General features: G+C 49.0%; 1 protein-coding gene across 6 annotated transcripts in view; it reads left to right on the forward strand.

Annotated features, from left to right (window-relative positions):
* The window catches only part of Ldlrad4 (low density lipoprotein receptor class A domain containing 4), a 366,677-nt gene that overhangs the window by 320,855 nt on the left and 23,962 nt on the right, over positions 1-21,860 (forward strand). For 4 of the 6 annotated variants that reach the window (XM_071602501.1, XM_071602502.1, XM_027920672.3 and 1 more), the window contains one exon: positions 20,203-20,357. In XM_071602501.1, the coding sequence (XP_071458602.1) occupies positions 20,203-20,357 (155 nt within the window). Of the gene's footprint in view, positions 1-12,288; positions 12,447-12,979; positions 13,143-20,202; positions 20,358-21,860 lie in introns of those variants that run through there. The other 2 variants (XM_027920675.2, XM_027920674.2) reach the window with 2 other exon arrangements.

Raw genomic sequence — 21,860 nt, forward strand, 5'->3', positions numbered from 1 at the left:
TGGATATTTTCTAGTTTAACAGTTTAATTATCTTAATGATTTTTTTCTAGTTTTTAAAATGTTATTTTCTTAGTAGCTGTTTTGGGGCTTAACCTTTACATCTTATCAGAATCTAAGATTTGTCCTTGTATAATGCTGTTTGTTGTTATTGTTGTGGTGCTAGGAACTGAAACTAGGGCGTGGCATGTGTTAAGCAAATGCTCTAGCATTGAGCTACATCTCCAGCCCATCCCTACCTTCATTCTGGTGTTATATAAAAAATTGTATTCAAATACACCTCTATTACTTTCTGTGTTGTTATTGTATGTAATACCTCCACATGTTACAAAACCAACAAGACATTGTTATAATTACTACTTTATGTCATTTTATGGCTTTTTAAAAAGAAGCTGAGGGAAGAAAGGAGAGCAAAGTCTGTATTTTTAGCTTTTTCTATATTCACCTTCTGGTTTACCTTCTCTGGGTCTGTGTGTTCCTGTTAATTTGCGTTACCATCTGGTGTCTTTCCCTCTGTCCCATACAGCTTTTCTCCCAGCCACCTCTTTTGTTCTGTTACTGTGAAATATATCACAGTTAAATGTTATAGGGCCAATCATACAATTGTGTGTTTATACATTGTTTTATATAATTGCTTTTTAAGTCAGTTTAAAAAAGAAAGTAGGAGAAATATGCATTTTACTACCATAAAATTACATAATCACCATTACTGAATCTCTGTTCATGGAAGTTGCATTACTATCACTTGCTTCCAACATAAAGAATTTCCTTTAGTATTTCTTGAGTGAGACCACCAGCAACAAATTCTGTTTTTTGTTTATCTAGGAATACCTTTATTTCATCTTCACTTTTTGTTTGTTTGTTTGTTTTTGCAGGGCTAGGGATAGAATCCAGGGCCTCATGCGTGCTAGGCTTGTGCTCTATCACTGCACTGCATTGCCAGCCCTGTGTGTATGTAGCACACACATACACACAGGTAATTTTGCTGGGTATAAAATTCTTGGATGGCTCTTTTTAAAAACTTTTTGTCAAAGCACATTGAGTGTGTCATACCATTGCCTTCCGGCCTTCATTGTTTCTGATGAGAAGTTGACCATACATCTTATTGGGCTCCCTGTGGACGATGTGTCATTTGTGTTTTACAATTTGCCTTACTTTGACCTTTAACTTTTTTACTAACATGTGCCTGCCTGTTGATCTGTTTGCATTTATCTCACTTAGAGACTGTTGATATTCCTGAGTGCAATCTGGGACATTTTCAGCCATTATTTCTTTGGATTATTTTTCTGCTTATTTTCCTCTCTCCTTTCCTGTGATATTCCTGTACATTGGCATTCTTAATGATGTCCCACATTTATCTCAGGCTTTTCTTATTTTTTTCCCATTTTTCTCTGTTATTCAGAGTACGTCATATCTATCAATCTGTACATTCACAAAACCTATCACCTACCAGTTCAAATCTACTATTGGCTTGTCTAGTGAATTTTTTCATTTGATCATTGTATTCTTGACACCAGGCTTTCCATCTGTTTCTTCCTTTCTTCTCTCCTTCTCCTCTCTCTCTCTCTCCCCCACCCCCCTATAATTTCTGTCTCTTCGTTGATATTTTTCCAGTTGATGCAACATTGTCATCATGCCTTGCTTTGCTTCTTTAATCTTCCTTCCTTCCTTCCTTCCTTCCTTCCTTCCTTCCTTCCTTCCTTCCTTCCCCCATACTTAATGACTGCTCTCAAGTCTTTGTTAAGTCTGACACCTGGATCCTCTCACAGGTGATTTCCTTTGCCCATTTTATTTCTGGCCTTGGGGTTACACTTTTTGTGTTTCTTTGTCTCACATTTACTTTGTTGAAACTGGACATTTTAATAATGGCATATTGGGCTGGGGATGTGGCTCAAGCGGTAGTGCGCTCGCCTGGCATGCGTGTGGCCCGGGTTCGATCCTCAGCACCACATACAAACAAAGATGTTGTGTCTGCTGAAAACTAAAAAAATAAATATTAAAATTCTCTCTCTCTCTCTCTCTCTCTCTCTCTCTCTCTCTCTCTCTCTCTCTCTCTCCCCTCCCTCTCTCCCTCTCTCTTAAAAAAAATAATGGCATATTAATCTGGATTCTGACTCCTCCTCCCAGGGCCCGTTGTTGCTCCCTTGTTTTGTGTAGTGGCTTGGTGGACTGCCCCTGGGCTCTCCTTATCATACACTGTGAAGCCTCTGACACCACTCCTCAAGGACATAGCCTTGGACAAGGCAGTCACCCAAGACTGCAGGGATTTTAGCAGGGCTACCTGGGATAGCCTCTTTCCCTCCTATTTCTGTTAAGCTGTCTGCCTTGGTCACTGTTGCACTCAGATGCTGGCTTCCGCTAACTGCTGACTGGTTGCTTTATTGTTTCCCTCTCTGCCTAGGGCATATGTTACTACTGAGTCTGTTTCAATTAAATTCAGTCCCCTTTGCAGGGGTAGTTTTGAGGCTAGCCTTGAGATTTGTTCAGACCTCAGAGGACTTTTCTTTTTGAGTTTTTTCATTTGTTCTTTTTAGTTATATGACAGTAGACTGTATTTTGACATATTATAAATACATGGAGTAAAATGTCCCATCCTTGTGATTGTACATGATGTGGAGTTACACTGGTCATGTTTTCACTTATGAACATAGGAAAGTTATGTCGGATTCATTCTGCTGTCTTTCCTATTACCATTCCCCCTCACTTTTCTTCATTCTTCTTTATTTAATTCAATGAACTTCTATTTTTCCCTCCCTTGCCCCCTTACCGTGTGTTAGCATCTGCATATTAGAGAAAACATTTTGCCTTTGTTTTTGGGGGGATTGGCTTATTTTCCTTAGCAAGATAGTCTCCAGATTCATCCATTTACTGGCAATGCTGTAATTTCATTCTTCTTTATGGGTGAGTAATAGTCTATTGTGTATATGTACCACATTTTCTTTATTCATTCATATGTTAAGGGCATCTAAGTTGTTTCCATAGTTTAGTTATTGTGAATTGGGCTACTGTAAACATTGATGTGGCTGCGTCACTATGATATGCTGATTTTAAATCCTTTGGTTGTCTATGAGGAGTAGAGTAGCTGGGTCAAATGGTGGCTCCATTCTAAGTTTTCTGAGGAACCTCCATACTGCTTTCCACAGTGGTTGCACCAATTTGCAGTCCCATCAGCAATGTATGATGTACCTTTTCTCCACATTCTCAACGATATTTATTATTATGCCTATTCTTGGTAATTGCCATTCTGACTGGAGTGAGGTGGGATCTCAGTGTCCTTTTAATTTGCATTTCTCAGCTTTGCTTGTCTCTTTCTCTCATTCTCTGTAACACTGCCGACCTGCAGTTAAACGCGTTGCTCTCTTGGAGCTACCAGCCTCCTCTCAATTGCTTACTACCAAAATCACTCCTGTTTTTGCTCTTGCTTCCCCATATGCTATTCTAAATATATGCAGTTTCTTTGAGGGCAGTTTGCAGCTCTCTGTCCTCACAGCCCATCTCTCCCCCTGGGAAGAATCTCTTGAGTCACTGTTCCAGAGCTGGGGTGGGGAAATCCACTGCTTCTCTGAGTGGCCTCACCACTGGCTCTATGAGGTGGACACTGGGCAGGAACGGGAGCACCTGGTCTTCTCCGCCGGTCTCTCCTGCTGTAGAGCTGCCCTGTGAGCAAACCAAGGGCAGATGGGTCCCTGCTGCTCAGACTGCCATGCCTGCTGTATACCTTATTCCCTAAGACTGGGGGCAGGGAGAAGAGGGAAGAGCAGGGAAGCCCTCTTGACAGTAGTCACCTGTAATCTACCTCCAAACAGAGCCTGCTGACGCCTGACCCTCCCAGGAGACGCCAAGCCCTCCCTGGGATCTGGGGGACAAGGAACCTGGTTTTGTCCACAGCCACCCAGAGTGGGGCTTGCATCCTGCTGACCTGCAAGGGAGAGAGGAGGACAGAGCGTGGCTCCCGTGCCCCAGTTGCCCTCTGTTCTTATGGATATTTAGCAGATTTTCTTAAATAAAAGTTTATTAATCTGCTGGGCCCCTTTGGAAAGTTTTCAGAGACGTTGAATGATTTCTTTCTTATAATTTTCACCAGTATGGCTGTTTTCCTGGGGAGTGGGTATGTAGAATGCCTCACCCCACTGTTCTGCAAGTACATCCTCCTGTATTACATTACAATTATGTTCAGTTTTAAACACAATATGTATATAGATAGATCATGATTTCCTTACATTAAAACTGAATTATACAGCAAATATTTCTTTTTAAGTTAGCAAAAGAAAGTCTTCTTTATGAAGAAGAATGAACATTATAGATTGTATTGACATTTAACTTTATTATATTTTTAATTAAAATTTAATGTTACTATATATATATATATTTTTTTTTTTTTTCTATTTTGGCATCTGGGATTGAACCCAGGGGCACTTAAACACTGAGCCACATTCCCAGCCCTTTTTAAATATATTTTATTTAGAGACAGGGTCTCAGTGAGTTCGTTAGTGCCTCACTAAATTATTGAGGCTGGCCTTGAACTCGGCAATCCTCCTGCCTCAACCTCCTGAGCTGCTGGGATTACAGGCGTATACCTACCTAAAAGATGGCTATATTTAGAATCTCTAGCATAGAAGATCTGTTTTCACTCCCTTGTGAAAACTCTGGAATTTTTATTTTATTGTTGTTTCTTTGACCTTTTTTTTTTTTTTTTCAGTCCCGGAGTTTAAATGCAGGGGCTCTTCCACTCCCACTGAGCTATGCCCCCAGGCCTTTTTATTTTTTCATTTTGAGACAGGGTCTTGCTAAGTTGCCAAGGCTGGCCTTGAACTTGCCATCTCCTGTCTCAGCCTCTGGAGTGGCCACGGTCACAGGTGTGCACCACCACTCTTGCTGAGAATAACAGACATGATTAAGGGCACTTTAAACCCAAACAGAAAGGTTCCTGAAGTTAAACTTAAACAAAGAAACCTGACCGACATCATATCACATCTGCGAGTGACCTTTTGGTTCTGATATTTTGCCGGTTCACCAATAAGATCTTGAAGCCACCAGTCCCTCCGGGTGCCCTGCGATTTTGTTTTCGGTGTACAGGCCAGTGAGTCCCTACATGGACAGGGCATTTTGAGTCAGAAAAGAAAAAAGAAAAGGTTGTGGACTCAATGAAGGAGCGCGGTGGGGAAAGTCTGCCTTGTCACTGTGTTGTTTCCTTTTGTTCTGAAAACTCTGATTTTGATAAATATTCAAGTTTATTTTTATCTACCCTCTTGTGCAACTGAGTGAGTCTCCCCTGAGGCGCAGAGACTTCCTTCCCTAATGGCAGAGACAAATGGCCTCCATGCCCTCCCAGCCCTTCCTTGAACCCTGGTCTCCAAGAAGTCATTTGTCCCTTGGGTCTTTTAAATAAGACTTGTAGATTAAACCCCTTCTAGAAATAGGCTTTAGCTCAGGGGTCTGCCTTGGACCTGACACATTTAGCCTGATGTAGTTGTCAGGGACAGATTCTGGGGCCAGATTTCCTCGTTCCAAGTGCCACCATTGCCACTTAGTAGCTGTGTGACTTTGGACAAGGTATTAACTTCTCTGGGCCTCAGGTCTTCCATCTGTGAGACTGGAAAGACAACTAGTACTTACTCCATGGTCGTGGCAAATATTAAATGGCCTCATTAAGTGAGTTGAAGGGCTTTGAATGCTGGCTGGCATGGAGTGAGTCTAATTGTGAAGCTGTGATTGTTCTCTTTGGGGTTAAGTGCTTCTCTTCCATGCTTACGGGACCCCATTCCTTGGTGCGTCCACTTGTTCCGGATGAGCACTGCACTGGGTGCTGCACCCAGTTGTACAGGTGGCTTCAGTAGCTTGCACTAGAGATATGTGAGAGATTTCAGAGGCAAGAACGCTTCCTGGCTTGCTTTTTGGCTCCCAGCTGATCTCAGTGAGTCGCACACAGTAGGTGTCCCAGGTTTGCTGTAGGCAGCTCTGTGCTGACATAAATGAGGACTGACTTCGTGCTGGAAGTTTTGGAGGACCTGACCCCAGAGAGCAGTGAAATCTTGTTTTTAAAGCATCTGTGCTAGGCTAGTTTCACAGTGTGGTTATAGAGCTGTATGTAGGGGGTGGTTTTAGATTCACTGGGTTTAGGGCCCGTGATTTCTCTAGTGTTTGCCTTACTGTATGATCTGATGCAGTAACTGAAACTCTGGAACATGCCCTGATGTATTTCAACTTTAGAAGAAACCCATACTTTGGCCAAAGCTGCAGGATGTCTTGGGCACATCCTGGACACATTCTGGAACTTATAAGGGAGACAAAGAGGAGCTCCAGACATGAGAGCCCATGCCTTGCCCCCAAGTTCAGAGGGTCCAGGAAACACTGGTGTTAGCTAAGAGCCACGTCCCTAAAAGCTGTGAGAGAATGACCACACAGTAGTCCAGCACATTAGCATCAGCATGTACCTTCTGTGTTACCACACGTGTCCAAGAATGCATGACGTTGGCCTGACTATGGTGCTAGTGAAAGTGGGATGTCCATCTCTCAAGAAACAATCCAAGTTTTTTCTTGGTACCAGGGATCGAACCCAGGGGTGCATAGCCACTGAGCCACATCCCCAACCCTTTTTATGTTTTATTTTGAGACAGGGTCTTGCTGAGTTTCTGAGGGTCTCAAGAAGTTGCTGAGGCTGGCCTTGAACTTGTGATCCTCCTGCCTCAGCCTCCCAAGCCACTGGGATTACAGGCATGTGCCACTGTGCCTGGAGCAATCTAAGTTTTTATGGTGTTAAGGACTAAGAACTAGAGTAGCAATGCCTAGGACCTGAGTTACAAACATCTGGAGCCTCGTGGTCTATGTCCTTCCCTGAAATGGGATGAATCACGAAGGGATCCAATCTTCCAGTGTTTGGATAAAATGGAGAAATGGACCATGTTTGAAAAGCAAAAATAAAAATTTCCCAAACAGCCACACCAAGTATTTTAAATATTAAAATATTCAGTGTGTTTTCATATTCACACAGTGTGTGTGTGTGTGTTTCACCTGAAATGTGTGGGGGCGGGGGCACACCTTTTCTACCACTCCTTTAAAGGGGCCCTCCCCTTGATGATGCTCTCAGCCTCACAAACATGCCATCAGTAAGCCTCGTTGGTAGGGAAGCCTCGTGGGGCAAGCCAGCAGCTGCCACGCATGGGCTATGGAAAGCTGCTTCCAGAACTCTCAAGGGCCAGGAGTCTACTCTCCTGGCACGTGACCCTCTCAGGGAGGCAGGGGTGGGGTACGTGGAGAGAGTAAGGCCAGGCTCCTAGAAACAGAGCAGGACACCGTCATAGTTCTGCCTGTAAAGAAGCGTCTGCTCCTGGCCCTGGAGTTTCCCAGAGGGCTCCACTGGAATGCTGTCTTGCATGTGTTGTCCTGAAGTCCTCAGGGACTTTGGGAATTTTTTATGAAGAAGGTCAAATTCCTAGAAGTTGCATCCCAACACCAGATCTCTGTTAGTACAGCCACTTGGCTTTCCTATTCTCGTGGCCCCTGACAACGCCTGTCAACTGCCGGTGCTCCTAAAGGTGCTGGAGGGTGAGGATCACCCATTAGCACAGGTGGGAGGAGATGGGACGCACCTGCCCTGTGGTTCCGGGTTGTGCCCTCGGCCAGGAGGGGGCGCTGTGCTCTTCACACACCCTCACTCACATGCTGAGTACCACCCTTACAATCATTGTTGAACAGCAACCACCAGCAGCAGGAGGCCTGGGTTCTGTTCCCACTTCCTCACTGCAGTGTGGACAAGTCACAGCTTCTCCACGTCCCAGCCTTCCTCACCTGCTCCTTAACTTGCAGGCTCCAGCTCAGAAGGTCTGGGAGGAGCACTCTGGGCCACGCCAGTGCTGCTGGTCCTCGGGCCACCCTCTGAGTACTGAGCATTGAATGTGTCCTTCATCCTCCCAAGCACTGTGGTGTAGACATTCTCAGTCTAATTTTATAGCTAGGAAAGTGTTCCAGCTCCGTCAAGTTAGGTGGCAAGACTAGAAGCCAGACCATGTCCAAGTGGCCCCTGAATTTAGCCACTGTTACTGCCCTCTCTCCTCCTCCGAGGTTTGGGAGACTAACTTTTCAAAGGTGTGTGATCCTCTTGGTGGGAGTAGCTTAGCCATCATGAAAACCTGTACCACCATCAACATAGAATAACATGTAATTCTTTTTTTCCCCTTTAGAAGAAAAAAAAATGCCATCGTGGCGTAGATAATGTGTAAGATCAACTCTAAAACCAGTTAATACAGGGAGTACCACTGCAGATTAGGAAGTTATTAAATAAGGCTCTTTAATAAACTTTCAATCCACCTTGTTGGCTTGCCGGGTCCATAGAGTCGCACTCTTTTGAATTTGCAGGCGTTTCCGCCACACTAAGGCCGGTTGGAAGCACATGCGAACCATTTAGATCTCTCCATAAAGGCTTCTCTGTGTTGTGATTTTTAAAGCACTAAAGATACATTACTAAATTATTCCATGCTATAGGTTAATGTCCACAAATATCAAACTATGCTGTTTGGGGTCTGTGGGAACACAGAGTTTGTGTTCTTTCCAAGTCCTCATTCATGACTGCAAGCATAACAAACTTGCTTAAAATGTACTGTTTTGTTTTCTAAAGGCCAAATTCCAGAGCTTAATTTTTATGTGGAAAATTTCATCTCAGAGCAAAATTTTATAGCATAGCTATAAACCTCAAAGGATGGGAATGTGTAGAGGACAGAGCCATCGATTCTTAACAGGGGTCACATTAGCAGACATTGGAGACACATAAAGTGGTCCCGGGAGCCCGTGGCAATGTGGAGATGTCCACGCTCCATCACAATCGGCAACTTAACACATCCCCTTAGTGTCCCAGAGAAATTGGGCATCAGGCTATAAAAAAAACATTTAAATAAAAAAAATCAAAGTAAGTCCTTATCGGTCCGCTGACACCCTTGGGTTAATTTCGGGGGACTTCACGCTGTTGACTGTTGGCTCAGTCTGAGTTCACTGTGGGTGGGAGCTTCCCAACTCCTGCCCTCTCTTGCCACTGCTTGACTTGGACAAAACACTCACCTTCAGAGCCTCAGTCCTGTCACTTCTAAGGTGAGAATGAGAAAATGTACCCCATGTGTTGGTATGCAGATGAAAGATCCAGTGCTTGCAAGTTCCTGGAACGCAGAGGTCAACCTCCCTAAAGGTCTGCAAACACCGGCCTTCTGATGCATGACCATTGAAAGGTTTTTCTAACTCTTCAAATGCTCTTCTTCTACGAGAACGTCTTGTGCGGGAACACGGCACCCGTCGAGGGCTGGGTGCAGAGGGAGGGAGGGGACAGGTGGGACCCAGAGCCCAGGATGATGAAATCAAGGATGGCGCCAGCCTCGATGCTGCCTGGGTCATATAAGAAAGAGAGAGAGGCAGGTCTAGTAGAGCACCCCTTTGTCCCCAAATGAACTGAGGGCCCTAATTATTTCCCTCCCAGCCCTGGAGCTGGTAGCCCAGCAGCTGTCCTGTGCTGCCCCTGTTGGCCATTCAGGGCACCAAGGCTCCAGCAGCCTCAGCTGGTCCCATTCTGATCCTGGCTGGAAGCCAGTCCTTTGAGCCTGTTGGGTCCCTTAAATAAGCAATGAGCTGTGGATGGAGCCTGAGCCCAGTCAGGCCCCCCAGACAGCTTCTCTGGGGAAGGGCTTTGCAGGTCCAGTGCTCCTCCTCTTAAGGGCCATAAATGGTTAGTAAACATTGGTCAGGTAGATGAAGGAACCAAAGGCCCTTCTAGGCAGTGTCCCTTTGCTGGTGAAGGCAGAGGCTCTCACTGCTAGCAAACCCCTGTGCAAACGTCCATCTCAGGTGACCCCACCCAGCACCCTTTCCCAGGCCTCTGCTGTATACAGGGGAGCCTCATAAAGCTCCGAGACACTGTTAGCCCACAGTAGTAAAATTGGTCAGCCCACCAGGGAGCTTGCCCTTTTAAAGATGTAGTTTCAATGTCCCCCACACCCCTGAGTTGTGCGAGCTGCTGGGTTCTCTGAATGGAGGGGAAAGAAATACCGTTAAAAAGCCCAGTGGTTCTCGTACTGTGGTGGCCAGCCGGAGCGAGGTGTGTGTTGGAGTCTGAACCCCTGCATCGTGGCTTGGCCTTGGAACCTTCTTCCTGAAGCATCCCTTTCAGGTGGTGCTCAGAAAGGGAGGAGACCAGAAGCCAAGAGCATCACCTGGAGAACGAGCCCACCCCTCTGTGCACGTGGCAGAGGGACGCTGTGCCGGTTGGGCCAGGCAGTGTGGTGCGCACCTCTGGACTCAAGCCGAGCCAGGGGTGCCCGTGGACACGTGGGCAGCAAGGGTGCAGGGCCACCCACTGGAATGCGAGGCAGCCGCTGGGGAGGGGTGTGTGTACTCGTGTGTGTGCATATGGCAAGGTGTGCGGAACGGTTTAAAGCTAAACTTTCATCCATGAAGCCAAAAGTTTTACACATGAAGCAGTGAGAACATTCCACCGAATGGACACGGTACTTAATTAAGATGGGCTCCCAGGATCAAAATGCTCAGGGGTGGCCAGTCATGGCAGTGAAAAGCCTGTTGGTTTCTAGAATGCACGATGTCCTCACTGTGAGCAACATCAACCCCAGAGCGGCCTCCTACCATCTGTCTCCAAGTGCAGGTACGTCCACTTGCAAGGGGCAGAAGAGAGTGTTAGAGAACAGGCCTGTGCATGGGTCATGCCATCTGACACCTGGACTGCCATCCTCAGCCGGCCAGGACCCCCTGGGCTCCAGGGACCAGGGAGAGCATGAGACCTAGCAGGCCCTCCTTGAAGTGGAAACAGTTTCCAGCTCTTTTGGAAGCTGGCTTTTCTTTTGAGGAGCCTTCTGTGTGCTGGGGTGGCTCTCCAGCCGACTCCTGAGCACTCTCCTTGTCCACCCAGAAGTGTGACTGAGAAAATGTTGGGAGAAGAACTGGGGAGGGGGCTGCATTTTTAATCTGGAAATTGCTCGAGAACAATTGCACTGTTTTGATTCACCTGTGCAACTGTAGACAGCTATTCATGTTCTTGTTGAAATTCTCCTGTTTCTTTCTTTTTTGGTATCAAGGATTGAACCCAGGGGTGCTTAACCACTGAGCCACATCCCTAACCCTTTGTATATCTCACTTTGAGACAAGGTCTCACTAGGTGTGATGGTGCATGCCTATAATCCCAGCGGCTCCCGAGACTGAGGCAGAAGGATCTTGAGTTCAAAGCTGCCTCAGCAACTGTCTCTAAATAAGATGTTAAAAAAAAAGGGCTGGGGATGTGGCTCAGTGGTTAAAGCCTCTGGGTTCAATCCCTACTACTTCCCCCCCAAAAAAGAGACAAGGACTCACTAAGTTGCTTAGGGCCTTGCTAAGTTGCTGAGGCTGACCTTGAACTTGCAATCCTCCTGCCCCAGCCTCCCGAGCCACTGAGACTGCAGATGTGTATCACCATGCCTGGCAACCTGTTTATTTTAGCTATGTAAACCCCTGAAAAAGTCTCCTTGGTGACTCTCCTGTCTCTTTCCTGCCCTGCTCCCAATTGTTAGGACAGAGTGAGTGATGTCTTCTGGCCACCTGAGGACCCAGTGGTGACATCAATGCCTGGCCCTTGCTGTCATGCCTCCCGGTGACGCGCCCAGGCAACAGCAGGATGGCTGCTGACGTCACTGTCCTCGTTTCTAATGCTGGTAGTAACCAACAGAGTTTAGTTTTGCTTTGACAACTCCTCCTACAGCCAAAACTATTGTTACAGCCCACATGCCATCCCTATTTGCCCTAAATAAGGAAAAACAAAGGCTATTCTGGGCTCGGAGCAGAGCTCGGCTGGGGTTATTTGCAGTGCTACCATGGCGCGCTGCCCCTGCACTGTGGCTGCCCCATGATTTTTCCCCCAAAACTGCGACAGACATACAGCCTGTCCTGAAGTCTCCTTGCACAGCCGGAGCCTCAGGGTGCACGGGAGGTGCTTTACCCACGTGTGAAACAAACCGTTCAGACGGGGGAGAAAGTCTGTGCCTCTGTGCTGGTGCAGAATGAGCTGGAGAAAGCACTCCCCGAACGTCTCTGCCCTCCTGTTGGCATCGCCCTCTCCCATCACCTGGGATTTGTCTTCCTTTTTCTAATTTCAGGACCTTATGAACTAAAACTGCATAGTGAGAAGGAGAGTCCTGACTTTAAAGAACCCTCTGTGTCTATGTGCAGGGCCATACATTGGGAGGGAGTGACGAGGGGGAGGGGAGAGGCTGTTTCCTGCTGTGGTTATGACATCGCCAGGCACTGGTCTCCAGCTCCGGCTCCGTGGCTGTGCTAGGAGAGCTGGGGAGAGCTGCTGCCATCCGTTAGACTCTGGGGACAGGCAAGCCCAGGGAGCACACAGCCTGCAGCCCGAGAGCTCTGGGAGCTGGATCCGCATCAGACACGCACGCAAGGCTGACGTCCCTGCTGCCGGGTGTGCTGCCTCGGTAAGCACCCTCTCCATTTTTTCAGCTCTGAGAGCTTCCAGCAGAGATGAAGGAAACTCGCCCTGTGTTTAGATTTGCAGATTTCCTTCTATCTGCCTGGTTTGGTTTGATATTTGCCTGTTAAAAAGATCATTGAACTTGATAGAACAAGACGAACCGTCTGGCTGCGTCGCGCTCGCCTGTGTGTGTGTGCCGAGTCTGGGTGTGAGGCTAAATCTGAGAGACGCAGACTAATCACTGGTACATGCTGCTGTCAACAACACCAGGTCTCCACATGGGAGACCCTGGACTTGTTCTCTGCTCAGTGACACTGCTGGCTTCCTGCGCAGAGCTCCTGATTTCTGTTGATGGCAGTTGATAATTGGTAGCCACAGTCTGCGGTCGGAGCCACAGCATTCGAGTCTAGCACCTGGGCTGGGCCCCGCTGATACAGTAGAGAGAGTGAGAGAGACAGAAACACACACACACACACACACACACACACCCACTCACACACTCTCCCACACCCCACACCGGCTATAACTGTAGCTCTGAGCTGCCTGGAGAGGAGATTGCTGAAGCTGAGGGATGCTTTGAACTTGGGGGACTGCGTCACAGTTGGACCCCCCCTTGCAGAGGACCTGATTATGTCCAGTGACCACCTGAACAACAGCACACTGAAGGAGTCTCAGTTTAAAGACCTGTTCTTTCAAAAAGGTACATTTGCAAAGGCAGCTCTGGGCAATGCATGCTTGGTGGCTCTGTTGTGGCTCTTCCTGAAGTTGGGTGTGAGGACAGAGTGGAGGAGAGCACAAGTCCTCAAGAAGTTTTTCTCTGCCTCTGAGGGGTCTGTCAATTCGGAACCTTCTTCTGGGGCCGGGAGGGGGGACTCTCTTGGGAAGAGGCATTTCAGGCTTTCTCATCTTCTTTGGAGTCTGCAGTTAGCTTGTTCCTGTTGGAGGTGTTTTGCATAATTACTCAGGTTTGTTTTTGGGAGTTGTGTGTGTTTTTTCAAATTCTCTGTCCATGAGACTGAAACCTCCCCTGGAAATCCTCTTACTCATTGATGGGCACTTTTTTTTTATTTTTCCATCCTGAGTTGTTAGAGACAGTGTTAAAAGATGTCTCTCTCTCAGGACGTGATGCGTTCATTGGATAGTCTTTCAGATCATCAAGGTAGTTACAGCAGACATTAGGCAAGAGAACTGTGACTCCGAGGGTGACAGACAGCCAGAGAAAGGGAGAGGCAGACAGACAGACGGCTGGGCAGGAAGCACCCCAAAGTCACTGCTCTGGTTGTGAAGAAGGCGGTTCCACGTGCAGCTGTATCCTTCTGATACTTTCCTAAATTAATAACGTGGAGGTGGGGTGAGGGTGGATTTTAAATGAATCCTATAGGGGAATCATGGTTTCAGGGATGTATTTTTTTTTCCATTTATAGCACAGCAGGAGGATAGACTTTTAAAAGGTTTGTAATTGCTCTTACTCCTCTGCTGGTTTTTTTTTTTTTTTTTCTTTTCTCCCCCAGAAAACCCTGTCAGTCATCTTTGATTGGAACATGTTTAGGTAAATTTCTTTCTAAAGAGATTCAGAAAACTCTTAGATTCTAAAATCCGTGGTGAAGGGGCTGATATCTCGGACGGATGCTTGGGCCTTAGGTGTTTGGCCACCTGGATGGACTCAGAGACTGCATTCTAGGAATTCCTTAGCCTGTCTAGTTCTACTTCTTGCTGACTGCTCCCAGCCTGCCAGGGCCATCAGGGGCGCCTGGCTGGGACTGGATTCAGGTGATGTGTCTGGGCCACACCTGGCCCTGCACTTTTAATTTCTCCACCTCCAGATCTGTGTCTCTTCTAATTTCATTTTCATACAAACCGTCTTGTGTAAATATAATGAATATAAATAGGAGCGTATAAGCAGGTAACTTATAGCAACCATGAGCCTCTGTTTTCAGCAACAGTTCACACCTCCTGAGTAGGACTCTTGGTAATTGGTATGAAATATGAAAACCTTGGGCAAAGCTCCAGCAACGTGGAAGCCATTAGTGAGTGTTTGGCAGGATTTGGTTCTATGCTGGATGCTGTTCAGGCGAGTCGGGCCATTGAAGCCCCTTCTTTGTCAACTTCCAAATCGCCCGCACCAACTTTGTGCCAGGACACTATGGAAGAAAGAGCTAGAGATCCTCCCAGGGGTCACTCTGTGGGAGAGGAAGACCAGAAAATGGGCACTGTCAAGACAGCAGCAGTGGTGCACTAGGTTTTAGTGTGTGCAGGGGGATGGCCCACCATCAAGGGGGTGGAGAAGAGCTTATCAAGGAAGATACAGCCAACAGGTAGCACCAACTCTGGGTATTTCTGTGGGTCTCCCCTCCCCGCTTTCTTTCGTTCTACTGATTGTAAGCAAAATTGGTGTAAGTCAGTCTACCTCCAGGGAAATGCAATTCAGAAGATATAACACAGTCTTGCTCTAGAGTCCTCTGAACTTCCAGCTGTGCAGTCCTTCTCCTAGCACAGGCTGGACATCCCCCTCATCTCTGGTGTTTAATGAGTGTGAATTTTCATTCAACCATTAAAATCTCCAAGAGTATTTTTATACTAACAGTTCACAAACTTGAGGCAATTATAGTCTAAGTAGATTCCAACTCCTGCCCCCATCCGTCTTCCTGCCACCACCGCCGCCTGGTCTCTGTAGGATTTTGGAAAGAATTTACCAGCCTTTAAGAACATTCAGCACTTTAAAAGTGTCATGGAGCCATAAATAAAGAGCAAGACACCCCCAAGGCTGTCATCTTATCACCACACCCGTCTCTGCCGAGCAGGACACAGACAGGAAGGAGAGGCAGACAGAAGATCACTGTGCAGGAAGCAGAGCAGGCCAGCCAGATGCGGGTGGGTCAGCTGCGAGGCCTGAGCGGGGGTAGGAGAGCTTGTGTGGCAGGGGCTCCCCGGGGGGTGACATGCTAGTCACGGCCTCTGTCCTCCCAGGGGATTGCGGCTCTGTTGGCAGGGGGGTGTTGTTGGTAATCCTGGGAGGGGGACCAGTGGCCAGTGGCCAGCCCCACTGGTGACACAACTATGTTCTGTGTTGAAACTTTTCCAAATGCTGCGAAGGTGTTTATTTGGCCTGCTGGAAGGAAGGACAAATGAGGGACCCAGGCTCCCCTGGGCACACATAACACGTCTGGAGCTGAGAAATAATGAAGCATTCAGAAACCGGGGCGCCCCCAGGGACTGCCGTGTGAATGGGGGAGGACCAGCGGCAGGTGGTGCCAGGCGCCCCACAGTGGAAACGGGTGCTATATTGGGATCTGAGGTGGTACAACCACCCTGCCCCAGACTCCTGTAAAAATAGTAGGGACGCTCATGCTTCTAGTATGATTCAGCTGGATCCCACTGAACCGGGACTAGACCCGCAGCCTCCTCGCACCTTCTTCTCTTCCTGTAACTCTCCCCTCTGCAGCTTGGGATTTCTTGGAGATGTTTCTATAAAAACAGGACTGCCATCATCACTGCCGTCACCGTCACTGCTTTACAGTAATGAAATAAGGTGCCTCGGTGACTTCCTGTAAGCTTTGGACCAGATTCGTCATGCAGTGTCTGTGTTTGAATGGCAGTGACTCACCCATTATGGCACCATGAACTCTGACCCCACAAGGGGAGGGACATGGCAACCTGACTTTGGCCTGTTCTGTGATGTTCTTCTGTTGACACCCGTAGCTACTGAAGACAAGGAAAAGGGACCGGTGGGGTGTGTTTAGAATCCACACTGGCACATGAAGTTTTGGAAATCCCAAAGCATCCTGTTATTTTCTTAGGATCCTGCTATTTCTGCGGGCTAGGAAAAAATGTCTTCACAGAATTCATCCTCTTCACCGCCTCCTTACCCAGCCCACCCTCCAGAACCAAAACCAAACCCACCGGCATCTCTCCTCTCCATGTCCCCACACACGTCCCCACCCCACCACGTCCCTGCCCGCGGAGGCCCTTAGAATTCTCCCATGTGGAATGAGTGGAAAGATGTGTGGGGGCCGCTCACCTCCCTGGTGGGCCTGCAGGGGTGCAGGGAGAGGCCATCCCAACACCAGCAGGATGGGCGTGAGGAGTGCCACAGGGACCCGGCCTGCTGCCGCTACGCTCAGTGGTTAGGACAGAAGCCTTGGGCACCGGGCATCCCCCGGGGTCCTCTTGCCTGCAGGAAGAGCTGCCTCTCACATCTGGGCAGAGTGCTTCGGTAGCTCAGGCTCGACTATCTCCCCAGGGTGCCAGCTGGGCCACTTGCCTTGGCGCAGGGACCTCTGGGGACCTTATTTCTGCTTCCATAAGCCTCTGAGCATACCTGTGTCCTGGTCCTCACCCAGTAGAGCCTGTGAACTGCAAGGTTGCTGAACATCCTGAGTGCCACGGCTGCAGCTGCTGTGGCATCCTCATGCATGATGCCCCAGGGCCCTGGCTCAGATACCGCATCTCAGCCCAGCAGGCCAGTTCCGCCAGTGCAACTGGTGTGTGAGAAAGTTGGAGACTCTCAACCTAAGGAAGAGCTGTCCACTCTGAAAGAAAGATGGTCTGTAGAGAGAGTAAGTCTACATACGGTTTCACACAACCGAGATCTTTCTCCCCCTCACTTGAGTTTTAAAATAATAGATGATCTTCCAGACATACAGAATGTTCTGTGCTGTCTTCAACCAAAAGAAGAGTAAAATTCAGAGCAAATAGATTTAAATATAAAAATACAAATTACAGAAGTCCTAGAAGAAAACATAGTTTTAGAATATTGACGACAACTTCAAACAGGAAGCTTAGAAGCCATAAAGGAAAAAGACAGAAAATATTCAATGTCATGACAATTTATGTCACGTGCAAGTAAAACTAACACGGACGAATATGATTATGAGAAAGGAAAAGACAAATTACCATAACCATAGGAAAAGATTGGAAATTACTGGTAATCGGGGAGATACAAATTGAAACAAGGTAAGTATTTTTTGTCTGTCAGATTGGTATAAACTAAAAGGGCAAGTCTCCAGAGATGACAAGGGCGTGGGAACATGCCCTCTTCCTGCAATTACCCAGTGTAGCCTTTGCATATGGAGGTTTTCAGAAGCCACAGGACAAACCATGATAAAATTTAAGATAAAATTCCTTTGTGTGTGTGTGTGTGTGTGTGTGTGTGTGTTTGTACTGGGGATTGAACCCAGGGGTGCTCTACCATCTACCACTGATCTACATCCCCAGCCCTTTTTAATTTTATTTTGAGATAGGGTCTAAGTTGCTGAGCCTGGCCTCAAACTTGTGATCCTCTTGTCTCAGCCTCCCAAGTTGCTGGGATTACAGCCCTATGCTATCCTGCCTGGCAAAATTCCACTTATAAGGAATCTTTCTGTGGGCATATTGACAAATGCGTACTATCACACACGTGCACAGACACACATGCACACTCTTCTTCTGGTCATAAGAAGAAGGAAAAACAGCAGACCCCTAAGCATCGGCCAGCTGGAGAATGTGACTCGCATGGATGTGTGTTCTGCAATGGACGACGTCCTTCAAGAACAAGGTTGATTTACCTGTGTTCTTGTTTAGAGACGTCTGTGATGGATTAAGTGGAAAAAACAGAGCAATACATTGCACAGCGATCCCACTAATTAAAAAGCAGTAGCCAGGGCTGGGGGCGTGTCAGCGGTAGATACTAGCCTAACAGGTAGTGAGGCCCCCGTCCATCCCAGCTCGGTGGACAGGGCAGGCGCCGGATTCAGTAGTGTGTACTCCGTATTGTTTGAATTTGCAAGACGTTTGGTTATTTTTATAACAAAAATCCTTTTCACAGGAGACACAATTAGACAAATAATGCTCATAGAATTAAGGAAACGAAATTTGTGATCTGCTCTGCATAGCTTTCCGTGTTCAAGGAAAGATGGCCTAGGAAGATGTCCTCTGGGTATAGTGTTGACCCTGAGGCCTGTGTGTGGGACCCCTTGTGGTCACCCTCACATTCCTCTCCCTCTGTTTCCACAGAGTAGTGAAACTATCTTGAGAAAAGAGACCCCCTGTGACCCTGTGGCACGCTTTACCCTGAAAGGCAGCTTGTGAATCTCCTGCTACTTACCTGTCGATGAGGAGCTGTTAAACCAGATGTGGTTGGGGTTCCATCTGTCCCCGTGTCCATGGCTCTGGCCTGATCAGTGTGAGCACCCTGCCTCATAACTAGCTCATTGCTGGTGCCACCACCCGCAGGTTGGAGGCTGGCCCTTGACGTAGAACCCAGGGCTCCTCACAGCTATCCTTGTTGTCCTGTGTGGCCAGTGTAGCTCTCTGTCCATCAGTGGTGGCTGTCCTCGGGGGAGCCCACCCTAGGCCACATGCCCGAGCTCCTGCTCTGGGCCCAGGTGTGCTCCGGTCATTGATCAGTCAACCTCACTTCAGAGCCACTGCCAGGTGCCACCAGGTGCCAGACACCAGGAGCACTGAGTCAGTAACAGGAGCTCGTTGTCACACTTTCACAAAAAGCAGGCAGAAAACACATGAAGCTGTGCCTAGTGTCAGAAGAGGTGAAGGGGGTGCAGACAGGCAGCTGGGGAGTCATGTGGAGCATGGGGGTGAGGTCCTGAGAGACACAGGGTCAAGGCCAGGCATCCCAGACCTGGGAAGGCATGTGCCAAGGACAAGAGTCCTGGACATAGTGTGTCTAAGTCAGCAAACATGTCACGGTTCCCACAGCCTGTGGGCATAGAGTCCCTTGATTTGTGGACCCCAGCTGCAGTGGTCCCCAGCCCTGCTCTCTGCAGGCAATCTTGGTCTTTTCCAGAAGGTGCCCACCATGAAAATTTCTAGTAAACCCTGGACCTTTAGGGGAACATAAATTGGGGAGATTCCTCCCTATAGGAAAGAGCACTCAGGCAGGCTCCGGGGCTGATCTCTGCACCAGGCCTCAGGGGTTGTCCAGAGCAAAGGCAGGCACTCAGGGGGGTGAGGAGCCTGGCCCTGGGCATTGGCTGCCGGTCCCCAGAGCCACTCTGGGCATTGCCTCGTGGGCCTCCTTGAGTCATCCGAGTCCAGCGGAAAGAGCTGAACTCCTTGTGGCCTTTCACTGGCAGCGAGGGTGCCCTGGCCTGTGTCCCGGGCCTCAGCGGCTCCCCATGCAGTGCATCTGCAGCTCTCAGCTCCCAGCTCTTTTCTGGGGTGCACGCAGCACTGGCCAGGCTCTTAGAGGAAGGTGGAGGATGTCATCTGGCAGGATGGGGGAGTAGACAACTGGAGCCTGGGCTTCAGCTTCCAAGGGCAGGTGGGTGGACAGGTGACTGCTCAGCACCAGGGGGTGGCCATGCAGCCTGCCATGGCAAGCTCTTGGGCTGGCTGTGGACTCTCCCCTGACCACAGGGCAGTCATCACCAGCAGCTCTGGAGCCAACAGGACAACTTTATTAAGGGCCCCTCATGAGATTGCAAAAGCAAAGTCCAGGAACAGTGTTTGGCAGCACCTCGGGCCGCTGGAAAAAGCCCCCTCTCAGGGTATCCTCAAGACAAGGAAGCCAGTCTGGAGGTGATCTTGGGCAGTGGGCCTGCACCTGGCCTTGGTGTAGCTGGAGCTCAGGCTTCAGCGTTCCTCCAGCCCCAGGTGTCCCAGTCATGTGCCAGCTCGGCCACTGCGCTCATTTCTTCTTCTTCGAGTGGGGTCGTGGTTTTTGTCTGCTGTGGTCATACGGGGCCCTCGCCGCCTGGCTGTGCTAACTGCCCAGGCCGGGTCCCCTGCAGGGCGGAGGCTCACACTGTCCTCTTCTCCCGCAGCGGAGCTGGAGTTTGCCCAGATCATCATTATCGTCGTGGTGGTCACGGTGATGGTCGTGGTCATCGTCTGCCTGCTGAATCACTACAAGGTCTCCACGCGGTCCTTCATCAACCGCCCGAGCCAGAGCAGGAGGCAGGAGGACGGGCTGCAGCCGGTGAGTGTGGCCTGGGCTGCCCCAGGGTTCCGCTGGTAACTTCTTGGGCTCCAGAAGTCAAGTGGGTCAGACTTTCACATCAGCCGCTGTGGTTCGGGGAAGTTGAGGGCGTAGGGAAAAGCACGTACATCCTAAGTGTTCAGCACCCATTTCACAAAGAGACATGACAGTCCCCCGGAAACCCCTCTGGTCCCTCCTAGGCTGCCCACTGCCTGGAAGCGGTCTGTGGCACAGGCTAGCCCAGCCAGCTCTTGAACCCTGCATCCCCTGGGAGCCCTGCAGGGGGCGCTGCTCTCCCTCGGCATTAGATTTGGGTAGTTAGGTTGAAATCTGCTCTTCAACTTGGCCCGGGGGGCTTCTGGTGATGCTCCTGTGTCACAAGATGTGCCAGTGAGGCTTGGGCGTGGGTCAGTGGAGGAGACAGGTGCGGCGGTGGAGAGCAAGTGCCAGCTCAGGTGAGGGTGATGTGCTGCTCACAAGCAGCCAGGTGAACCCTGTAATTAGGGTTCGAGCCCTAATTAAAGTTTTCTTTCCCTGGGAACCTTCCTCCCCTGGTAAAGCAGTAATGTCCAGCTCACCTGCTCTGTGGACAGACCCAGGAAACCAGGAGCTCTAGAGCTTTCCATTCTGGGCCTGTTTCACAGTTTGTGATCCCAATGGCTCTCAGCGAGACCAGTGTGGAGTCTTGGTGGGCGTACTCAGCCTCTCTTGTTTTCTGAGACAGGAGGTACGTTTTAGGGCCGTATGATAACTGCCTCCTATGGTGACTTAGGGAGTCTGTTGGGGGTGTGAGGTACAGCCGTCCCATTGAGTATCGTGGAGTGACATCTGGGCCCAGAATCCCTGAGGCCCCTTGAGACTGCAGGATCCTGTTTCATTGGGGCCATAGAGTCACCCAGGAGCCGATGACTTGGCCATCCCCATGGGTGGAGGTAAGGTGTGCCTGTGTGCCAGGTCAGGTAGAGGGCAGAGGTGGGTACCACTGGTTCACCCTCCCACCTCCATTGCCACTGGAAGGGCAGAGATGGCAATCATTCCTAACAGCCTCTGCCCCGCCTCCTGAAACCTCACCTGCTTCCCCTTAGCCTTCCTGGTCCCCAGCCTCGCCCACCAGGCCCCTCCAGCCCTGTTTGGTTGCTTCCTCACACCATGGTGGTTCCCAGGAGCTTGTCATGTGCACCTTCAGGACTGTGCCGTCTGCACTCACTGAGTGCCCTGGTGCCCCAGGACCACTGTGTTATCCAAAGAAGAGAACCAATTGTTCTGAGCATAAAATACACACAATGCTCCTGAGTCTAGAGGGAGCAGGAAGAGAATCTCATCACAACAGCGATTTGAGAACCCCAGAAAGATCAGCCATCTCCTCCTTCCCTTAGTAAAAGGACTGTGAATGTCAGCCAGGTGGTGGCCGTACTACAGCTGTCCCCCATACACTGACCACCAGCAGCAAGCCAGAGGCCAGTTTTTAAAAGGCAGGCAGCAGAACTCCAACGTGCTTTTGCT

Source organism: Marmota flaviventris, chromosome 16, assembly GCF_047511675.1.
Source record: "Marmota flaviventris isolate mMarFla1 chromosome 16, mMarFla1.hap1, whole genome shotgun sequence".
In the NCBI taxonomy this organism is placed as follows: domain Eukaryota; kingdom Metazoa; phylum Chordata; class Mammalia; order Rodentia; family Sciuridae; genus Marmota; species Marmota flaviventris.